We start from the raw sequence: 10,907 nt of genomic DNA, 5'->3' as shown, positions 1-10,907 counted from the left end.
CATGTAAGTATTGTACCATGTGTACCGGTACATGTCTGTCAGAAGATGCATTATATAGAACTACATATACAGTTTGTGCCCAAATATATATGGACCTATTTTTATACTTTTGGCTCTGTATGCCACCAGAATAAATTTTAAACAAAACAATCAAAATAAATTGGAAGTGCAGACGTTCAGCTTTAATTTCAGGGGTCGAACATAAATATGTCCAAATTTTAGGAACTACGACCATTTTTATACACAGTCACCCCATTTTCAGGGACTTAAAATTTAATTGGACAAATTAATATAATCATAAAATGTTAATTTTTTTTATATTTTGTTGAAAATTCTTTACTGGCAATGACTGCCTGAAGTCTGGAACCCATGGACATTACCAAAGACTGGGTTTCCTCCTTCCTGATGCTTTGCCAGGCTCTAACTGCAGCAGTCTTCAGTTTTTCTTTGTGGGTATTTCTACCTTTTAGTTTTGCCTTCAGCAAGTGAAATGATCAGTTGGGTTGAGATCAGGTGATTGACTCGGCCATTGCAGAATATTCCACTTTTTCTTCAAAAGCTCCTGGGTTGCTTTTGCAGTGTATTTTGGATCATTGCCCATCTGTACTGTGAAGTGCCGTCCAATCAACTTTGCTGCATTTGGCTGAATCTGGGCTGACAGTATATCTCTAAACACTGCAGAATTCATCTGGCTGCTTCTGGCACATCAATAAACACCAATGGCCCAGTGTCACTGAAAGCCATGCATGGCAATGCTATCACATTGCCTCCACTATCTTTTACAGATGATGTTGCGTGCTTTGGATCATGAGCTGTTCCAAGACTTCTCCACACTTTTTTTTCTTCCCATCATTCTGGTACAGATTAATCTTCATCCATCCAAAGAATAGTTTTCCAGAACTGGTCTGGCTTTTTAGATTTTTTATTTTTTTTTGCAAAGTCTAATCTCACTTTTTTATTCTATTTTGTATTCTTCAGGCTTATGAATGGTTTGCACCTTGTGGTGAACCCTCTGCATTTGCTCTCCTGAAGTCTTCTCTTGATTGTAGACTTTGACAATGATATTCCCACATCTTGGAGAGAGCCCTTCACTTGTCTGGATGTTGTGAATGAGTTTTTATTTACCATTAAGTGGATCCTGCGATCATCCACCACTGTCTTCCGTAGGAGTCCAGTCCTTTTTATGTTGAACTCACCAGTGCATTCTTCTTTCCTCAGAACGTACCAAGCTGTTGATTTTGCCGCTCCTAATGTTGCTGCTATCTCTGATGGATTTGTTTCGTTTTTGAAGCCTTACAATGGCCTGTTTCACTTGCATGGACAGCTCATTTGAACGCATTATGTAGGTTCACAGCAATAGATTCCAAATGCAAATACCACACTTAGAATCAACTCCAGACCTTTTTTAGCTGCTTAATTGATGAAGAAATCAAATAACGAAGGTGTAGCCCACACCTGGCCATGAAACAACGTTTGATGCAATTGTACAATTACTTTTGGTTCCTTGAAAGAGCAGAGTGGCTATTCTTAAGAAGTGTAATTCCTAAACCCTTCCTCTGATTTGGATGCACATACCCTGAAATTAAACCTGAGTGTGCACTTTCAGACCATTATATAACTATAGCTTGAATATGTTTTGTTAAATACCTGAAAAAAACTACAATTGTGCCTGTGTACAAATATATATATATATATATATATATATATATATATATATATAATGATCCTCACTGTAGATTCTGCTCATGTTACCATATATAAAATGAATGACCTGACCCAGTTTAAAGAACTCTAATGCTGGCAATATAGATCTATGCAAATGTCAGAACTCTAAAATGTTCTTAAACATGAGGAAGAATTAAAAAAAAAAAAAATAGCCATGTGTCTAACTCCTTAGTATGCCATAACTGACAGTGAAGATCGCTAAACTAGAGGACATGTTAAAGAGTCCTTGGCTTTGGGAATTGAGAAAAAGTAGCAAAGTTTTATATTTTTGATCAGCACAGCTATGCTATTACAAACCAGATTTTTTTCAATTCTAATGTTCTAAGTAAGGGGATGTCCTGTACAAAAATTAGGAAAGACTTTGACATGAGCTGTCATTTTTCTAGAGCAGGTTATAAATGCAGGATAGTAGGTAATACTTGCACTTGTTCTTTTAGTTTCTATACATGACAATTATCACTAGGTATACTGTTTTCAGTTGTAGTTAATGACTTCCTAAGTGAGGGAGGGAGTTTCCTAACGGGTAAAATGATCCAGCTGACAGGGTTTGTTACGAATAAAAAGGAGTCATTAGCAATGTCCATGTGGGTTTTCCATTACAAAACAGATTTTTATTTTGAACAGCAGAGGGCAGTGCTGAGTCACAGAAAATGGTGCCTTGCAATGTGTAGGCTGTAGTAAGTAGACTTGATGAGATCGAGCTGTGATCATTAGTAACCATCCTTCTCTTTTTTTCTTTTTTTTTTCTCAGTTTTGGCAGCTGTACAATTCAATCACACTTTTTGAGCTGTCTAAACACGAAGCATGCAAAGAATGGCAGGTAATGTATACATCTTCATGACTTTACACAAAGCTAGTTTCCACTTATGAGCTGTGCGATTCACACTTTCTGTGTCTGAAAATGTGTGTTAACTTTTTGGATGGATTTTACATGTGCTTTGAGGCATAATAGTTTAATCGTAGTGTATTTTTTTTTTTTTTTTAATACGCATTAACCACAGCATTTTATATTTATCTATTTATTTTTACAGCCCTATTGAGAGGCTTTGGTGAAATATCAGGAGTCTAAACAGACCCTTGCTGTCTCACTTTTGAGTTAAAGTAAATGAGGACACAGTCCTCAAGCTCTAATTCTGTAGCCTCAAGAGCACAGAATGAATGAACAGGAAGAGCTCTGCAGTCTTCATGGTCATTGAACAGCAGGACTGCTGCTCCTCTGCAAAGCAATCTATGCACAGATCGCTTTTGAGAGGCATTTGAAAGGCGGTAAAGAGGCATTATGTTCCCTCCTCATCACCTGTTTTAAGCCTGTAAATGCAGCATCGCTATACCGCAACTGTGCAATCCACACAGTTGCGGGGTAGTTGCAGTACAGGCCCATTCACCCTGGGCATACCTCCAGCTGCAGCCACAGCTCCCTCTGCAGCTAAAGGGGGAGAAGTTGGGGGTGGTAAAAACAGCCTAACCATGTAGTTTTACTGCCCCTCCAACCTGACATATGAACAAGACCTTGGTTCACATCTGTGTGGCTGCATGCTGCGTGTAGGGCAGCCCATTCATTTCAATGGGCTTTCCTACCCACAAAAATGCAGGGAAAGAAGTCTCCAAGCTTTTTTTTTTATTGCACTGCACCAAAAGCACCCCAGGTTTTCCAATGTGTGGGTACCATTAAGAATTAATGGTATCCCTAAAGAGCAGAGCATTCGTCTGTGTCGAGAATGAGTGCGACAAAGGCAAGAGAATTCTTGTTGGGAAGTGTATTGGTGCTCGGACGAACACACTCAGACCGCATTTTAATGGTTCAATGTTCGGCCCTTGTGCATGTTCACTTCATCAAATCTGGCCCTCTTTGAAAAAAGTTTGGACACCCCTGCTTTATATCGATCACTTGTAATCTCCTGCACAACCGCTCTTGCACAGAGTGAGGAAGGCTTTGTACCGCGCCTGTTAGCATAACAATGGCCATGTTTACAGAGGTATCACCTCACTTGTATTCTGCTCCTCTTTCATTGACTGCAAGAGTAGAGGAGACAAGAAAGCAGAACTTGAGCAGCCTGCCAGATGGGTCAGTACTGTGGGGAACAAGTACTGTATGACGAGAAGGATATGCAAGAAGGGAGAAAAAGTGGGCCATCACACCTATACATGGAATAGATATCCCATTCATAAAGGGACTTTAAATGTGCCTAACAATGGAAACCATAGAAATACACAAAATCTTATTAAACATGAATACATTTTATTTGATCCCATAAAAAAAGAGGGCCATCTCTTAAAGTGGTTGTAAACCCACTTTAAAAAAACAAAAAACAAAACCTAACACCTGCAAGACAAAGGCATAATGAGCTAGTATGCATAGCATACTAGCTCATTATGTAATACTCGCCTGAGATCGAAGCCCTTGCTGTGGTGCCCGTATACAACATCTTCCGGCGACCTCACTCCCAGGGGTTACTTCCGGGTATCACGGCTCTGCGTCTGTGATTAGCCAGAGACACGATGATGTCACTCCCGTGCATGCCGCTGGTAACGGCATACTCACTGAAGCAAACGGCACATACGTGCCATTGCTTCAGTGCGCATTCCAATTGTTAGAAATCACAGTGACGTGTAACAAGCATGTAAAATCACAGGGTTTTGCAAAATTAACTTTCTCAGGATCCACACTTGAAGAAGGATGGCTGAAACGACAAGATATACAAAATAATATACAGAACCTTCTTTTTCTCTTTTGAGGTCTACCTGTTATACCATTGGTGTGGTGTCCCTGGACTTGATTCCACGTGGGTGGGGGGTGGAGGGATGGTGTTATTCCCCATCCCCCTCTCCACTACTTTAGTCCTCCCTCCTTTTCTTTTCTTTTCTTTTCTTTTCTTTCCTCTCTCTACATCTCTCCACTCATCTTTTCTGATTTCTAGTATCAATCCCTTCTCATCTACCTCTCCCCCACTAGGTTGGGCTTAGACAGCAGACTTCTTCACAGGAGCGTTTTGTTGAAGATGCAGGCTTACTCACCCCTTTCTCCTTGGGCTCCTTTTACATTAGAGGCTCATGGACACCAAGGGGGGAAATAGGCTGGCTGCTTCGGGATCTTGGTAGACCTTGATGTTTAACATCCTGCCTCTCTTCTTACTGTTTATTTTTATTCTTTACCTAAAGTCTGATTCCTCTTGTACCAAATTGTAATGTAACTGTAATGTCTGCCCTCATGTTGGGGCGCAAACTGTTGGCGCTATATAAAACCTATATAATATGTTACTCAAGGAAGCATTCCCAGCTATAACCTGCAATACATGATACAGATCTCCTTTTTTCTTTGTCTTGTTTTCAGTATATTCTTCTGTTATGTACCTAATTTGTAATCTTTATGTACTTGGAATGTCTCCTTTGTTCTTTCTTGTTCACTCCAAACGTTTATGCAAAAAAAAAAAAAGTATTTATATACAGAAACCTAAAGCAAATATTCACATAAACCATAATTATGAACTAGTGAAATGACCAGGTAGGGAAAAGGAGGAAAAAAAAGGGGGGGGGGGGCCAGGTGTACTGTACGGTGGTTCACCATGGATAGGCAACATGGATAGGCAACAAGTGACACACATAAAGGTGAAGGACACCTCCGAAAGAAAACCGCAGAGAGCAACACGGGGCACCAGTGGAAGAAGGCATAGAAAATATATAAAAATATATTGCAAATTGATAGAAAAATAAACCCTACTCCACCCATAATACCAAAAAGATCCTTGGTCACATACCCACCTTACTAGACAAACCGACATATGTAAGGAAAAAAGATCAGACTTTAAATGTATGACGAGTATGACTTTTTACCTTTCTGGCTGCATGTTTTTTTAGGGTCACCTGCTTAATAAGTCGTGAAAGCTTTGGAGCTCCCAACTTCTATTGGGGCCAGTTCACACCATAGAAATGCAGTCTGGATGCTTTCCAGATGCTTTTCTGCATGCACTTTTTTGATGTGTTCCAGTGCCTTTTTTGGTGTGTTTTTGATGCAGTTCAGTGCATTTTTTTCACACTTTTCTTATTAACTTTAAAAAAGGACATGTGTGTTCCAGTGCATTTTTGATGCATTTTACAGCGTTCCAGTGCAGGAAAAATGCAGCATGTTCTACTTTTTTTTTCTGGAACTGCAAGCACTGGTGTGAACTATGCCATTGAAAACCATATATCCTACTTTCCATGCGTTTTTGATGCAGAAAAAAACACACTGGGCTGCATTTGGTGTGAACTAGCCCTTAAAAAGAATGAAGTCATCTCTATTTCTATCACTGGGTTTCCTTTAAAGCAGTGTTAATATTTTATCAGGTGTAATGATTCATTCTGTGTCATAGTGTTCACTAAATGCCATTTAGAGGTATTTTATTTATTAAAGGCGTGTGAGGTGTGAAGACCAGGATTTGTCACACTTAATAAAAAATTTTTATATCAGCTGTTGCATTCAGAATTATACTAAGTAATTGTCGCCCAGGTTTATAAGTCACTCATACTTTGTGCCGCCACAGATCAGGCAGCTGTAGAGTTTATCAAGGGTGGAGCGTGGCTCGGGACCCAGGAGAGGCTGCAGTATGTCAGAGTACTGAGTCACACCTAGCTAGTACAAACACTCACAGATGACACTTGTTGGAGCCTCCTAGGTTACAGCCAGGTAGGCACCGTGTCATTGAGCTTTGATTTGGATGTCTTGCAAATTCAGCTCATGTGTTGGCACTTGTATGAATGCTTTCACCAAAAATATAGACTTTTTTTGTACAATAAACCTCAAAAAAAAAATTGCCCTGTTTGTGGACATTTCATGTATTCTTAAGTACGTACGAAGATACAATAATATGTGTATATATACTGATCAGCCATAACATTATGACTGCTGACAGGTAAAGTGAATAACTTGAGTATCTCATTACAATGGCATCTGAAAGTGAGTGATATATTGGGCAGCAAGTGAACATGCTGTCCCTGAACTCTGACAAAGGCCAAATTGTAATGACTAGAAGACTGGGTCAGAAAAGGTCCAAAACTGCAGTTCTTCTGGGATGCCCCCTGGTCTGCATTGGTCAGGACCTACCAAAAGTGGTCCAAGGAAGGAAAACCAGCAACAGAGTCATGGGCGGTCAAGGCTCATTAATGCACATAGGCTTGCACATGTAGTCTGATCCAATAAAAGAGCTTCTGTAGCTAATATTTGCAGAAAAAGTTCATGTTGATTCCAATAGAAAGGTATCGGAAAACATATGTGCGTTTGTTTCATATTGATCTGTGTGGCCACAGTCCAGTCAGGGTGCCCATGCTGACCCTTGCCCACAGCCAAAAGCACCTACAATGGGCATGGATCAGAACTAGACCACAAAGCAGTGAAAGAAGGTGGCCTGGTCTAATGAATTCAACGAGTGAGTTGTTGACTTCCCCACCAAATTCTCCAGATTTCAATCCAATTGAGTATCTGTGGGATGTGCTGGAAAAAACAAGTCTGATCCATGGAGGGTCCTCTTCGCAACTTATAGGATCTGCTACTGACTGCTTAGTGCCACAAACCACAGCATACCTTCAGAAGTCTGGTGGAGTTCATGCCTTGATGGGTTATGGTGGGTGGTCATAATGTTATGGCTGATCAGTGTCTCATAAATAAAAGCAAGGCTTGTAAAATATCTAGAGCAATAGTCTGTTACTTTTAGGCAGCGTTCCACTGATTGGGGAATTAATAAGTAGATACAAGTCCACCTTCGTGTGAATTAGTGGTAGGAAATGTGTCCTTTTGTATACCGAAAAAACAAGTGCCTCCAGAAAGCAATCCCAGCATCCACTCCTAAATATCCACCTCGGTGCAAATGGTGACCCCCCACTCCCCACAAGACACCACACTTGCCACAAATAGTTGCCTCTCATTTTACTGATAGCGTAGCTCACATGATCTAAAGCAAAGGAAGAGGCGCCTCTGGGTGTAGAGATAATATACACTTTAATTATAAAAACCTATTTAATACAGGCAACTCACATTTTGGATGTGGTCTATGAGCATTCAGTCACTTTAAAAGCTGAGCATGGATGTGGTCATCTGATAGTCAGTCTGTCAAGCTGAGGCGCTGTAGCCGCTAGTGGCCAGGAAGTGGCACAGACGCCGGCCGTGGAGCGCAGTTCAAAGCAGAGCGAAGTCTGGAGCGCTGGCGGAGAGAGATGACATCATGAGGTGGGCGAGACCTGTTTCGTGAGTGTACAGGCTGAGGTTGTTTGACAGCCGCACTCCTTCATCTAGCAAGTGGGACAACAACAAAGACTGATATATATATAGGCCATGCACAGGAGGAGGGGGAGGAGGCACTTAAAATGCAGGTGCAGAGTATATAGCTCACATGATCTGCACAGCCTTTTCCGCTATAGGTAATTCTTCCAGTCCTGGATGCTCACTTCCAGTTGGACAAATTCTTTCCACATGGCGTAATCCCATTTAGACACTTTATTAAGGTAAACAGTCTTGATTAAAAACACTCACAAAAAAGCATTTCCAGCGGTCGGCATCACTTCCGGACGGCGTACTGACCTCACTTCTGGTTCACATATAGCCATGCACTGATGCGTTTCACCATTACGACTTCTTCCAAAGCTTATATATTCATATAGCATGTTTTCATCTAGTATCATATTTGTTATAGTGAACACAAACCTATCTGTTAACACATTTTAAAGTGTATTTCCACTTTTGCAGCCAAACTGAGAACACTTTATATTTGCTTGTTCCTGTTCACATTGCATATTTTAAAAAAAAAATGTATTTTAAAATTGCAGCTTGCCCCTTCTAGATGCTCTTTTCTGACAAAAACTACTTGGTGCTCTCTGTTCATGAGGAGTCGGGAACTTGTGTTGGCCATTAACAACCCAATCTGTACTGTGCGGACAGACTTACTTTATCACTTAAATTTGTTGCGCAAAGCTGACTGTCTTAGCAAAGGCTTTCCAGGCCTGGCTGGCTCATAGTATGTTAGTGTGTGTATTAATAATAATAATAATAAAAAAATATATAATGTATGTGTGATCTCTCTCGATCTCTCTCGATCTCTCTCGATCTCTCTCGATCTCTCTCGATCTCTCTCGATCTCTCTCGATCTCTCTCGAAAATAAACTCCAGTAATTGCATCTTGGTTGTATCCTTGGCTCTAGAAGGGTTATGGTGGAGAAATATTGTATATCTCTTATGCATTTTGCAGATCTGCATTATCAGGGGTGATACTTAGGTGTGTTTATGCAGTCACATTTATTCATTTCAATATGCTGCCATGTTTCTGTTTATAGTCCTTTCACATGGTACTATTAAGGATGTTGTATGGAGGCTTTGGTTACTTATGAGTGGTTTACTACTAAATGTATAGTAACTATCAGTTGACCTCTTACTCGTACATGTGAAGGATAAATCAATCCAGTCTATACTGATGTCATTCAGTTGACTCCAGTCTTGAGCTCAGCCAACAAAAAAGGAAAAATCTTCTTCATCTGTGTACATGAACAGGGCTGCCATTCAAATACAGAATAGGTAAAACTGTTCAGAAATGTGTGCCTTTGTTTGCCCATGTCTATTAAAGTGAAACTTCACTCTCTCAATCAATATTGGCTATTTTGAATCCTTATGCTGCTAACATTGGGATTGGATAGTGGATTATTATATAAAGCCGCTAAACTAACACCTATGTTTCTTCTGCATGATTCATTTACACCTTTGATTTCGATTCCTACAGGTTTTCGTTTTGGCTCTCGCTTTTCTCATCCTGTTCCTGGGGAACTTTTTGACGACTCTAAAAGTGGTCCATGCAAAGTTTCAGAAGAATAAAGAAAAGAAACCTTGATGTTAACTAGACCATGGACTTGTTGACTGTTATGTAGCTAATAAATTACCCAAAATAAAATGTTTAACAGAAAAAGGGATTGTGGGAAGCTACAAGTATCCCAGTATCTGTATCACTACTGGAGACTGCCTGCAGTCCTTACATGCTGCTCCCTATTTCTCTCCAGGAGAGACCACTGACTTTATAATACCAAACCTCTAAGTTTCACCTGCAGTGATAAGACCTTACATGCCACTTGGGGTATCAGAGTGTATTGCTCCTCTTTGTACCACTTGAAGGTCTTAAAATGTTGTGAAATCACCCGCGTTTTACTGGCGGAGTATTGAAGTACAGTTCCAGTGCCTGCCCCAATTCTCATATGCAAAGACTTAGGTGCATGCACAGTGTGAATAATTGTTAATAACCTGTACGTTTTACAAGTACTGTTTTTGGAAAGAGAGGTCAGACCAGCATTCATTTTAATTTTCTGTCATTTCACATATTAAAACTTTGATGATGAATGAAATAATGTGAAAAAGGACTTTTTCGAATGACTTCCTAAGGAAATGTTCATATTGCTGACGATGTGTGTGTTATGGCTGGAAAGAATGCAAAATAAAACAAAATTGTCTTTCACAGGAAATCACTTTGCAGTTTGATATTTTGAGAAATTAAAATATAACCTTTTGAAATAATGTTGGTCATATGGAAGGCCATCTTTTCTTAATTGTACATTACAGGGCACAGGATAGTATTTTGGATCATGTATCTGCCTTCAGGGGATTGAACGCTGGGAAACAAAGCTGTAAGGGCAGCCCTGTATAACCTCTCCTATTGCAGTAAGTCTTTTTTTTTCAGTGTCTGCTGTGACAGAAAGAAACCACTTTCTTTGTGGCATTTGTTCTACTACCAATATTCTTCAGTAGCTGTAGAGGTACTGAGGTTCATTTTGGCAGTGTCTGGATCAGTTACTCCTGGGCTACGTCCTGGGGAAACTACATCTGGACCCTGCCAAAAAGAGGATGCAGTTCAACACGTTGAGTTATCTGCAGGGTTCTCCATAGGTCCAGGTCCTGACTCTGCAAGCCTACCTGAGTCAGTACCTTCCTTCATGTTCCCCTTAACCCCTTCGACACTCCTTTCCTCCTAGTTATCAAGAGAGGAATTTTTTGCTATAATCCCTGCATTTATGGGGGAAAATGTTCAGGCTTAGTCCTCACTCTGCAGGTGCTGCAAGTAAACCACCTCACCCTGTCCCCCAGAGCCATCTCTGAAGTGGAGGATGAGTATGGTACCTCAGACTTATCTTTGTATATGAGAAAGTTCAGTCTCCAAAACCTAAGGATACTATTTCCT

The 10,907-nt window shown here is 40.3% G+C and overlaps 1 protein-coding gene across 1 annotated transcript in view; it reads left to right on the top strand.

The window, feature by feature from the left end:
• The window catches only part of TMEM120B (transmembrane protein 120B), a 76,072-nt gene extending 65,878 nt beyond the window's left edge, over positions 1-10,194 (top strand). The window contains exons 10-12 of the mRNA XM_077461970.1: positions 1-3; positions 2,477-2,545; positions 9,465-10,194. The exon at positions 1-3 is cut by the window's left edge and continues 62 nt beyond it. Of these exons, the coding sequence (XP_077318096.1) occupies positions 1-3; positions 2,477-2,545; positions 9,465-9,572 (180 nt within the window). The 3' untranslated portion in view covers positions 9,573-10,194. The remainder of the gene's footprint in view (positions 4-2,476; positions 2,546-9,464) is intronic.
• The last annotated feature ends 713 nt before the right edge of the window (positions 10,195-10,907 follow it).

This window comes from Lithobates pipiens, unplaced genomic scaffold (assembly GCF_037356315.1).
Source record: "Lithobates pipiens isolate NorthernLeopardFrog02 unplaced genomic scaffold, aLitPip1_a1.2 Scaffold_3, whole genome shotgun sequence".
In the NCBI taxonomy this organism is placed as follows: Eukaryota; Metazoa; Chordata; class Amphibia; order Anura; family Ranidae; genus Lithobates; species Lithobates pipiens.
Note: the sequence above shows the minus strand (reverse complement) of the source record. Positions and strands in the feature narration are given on the sequence as shown.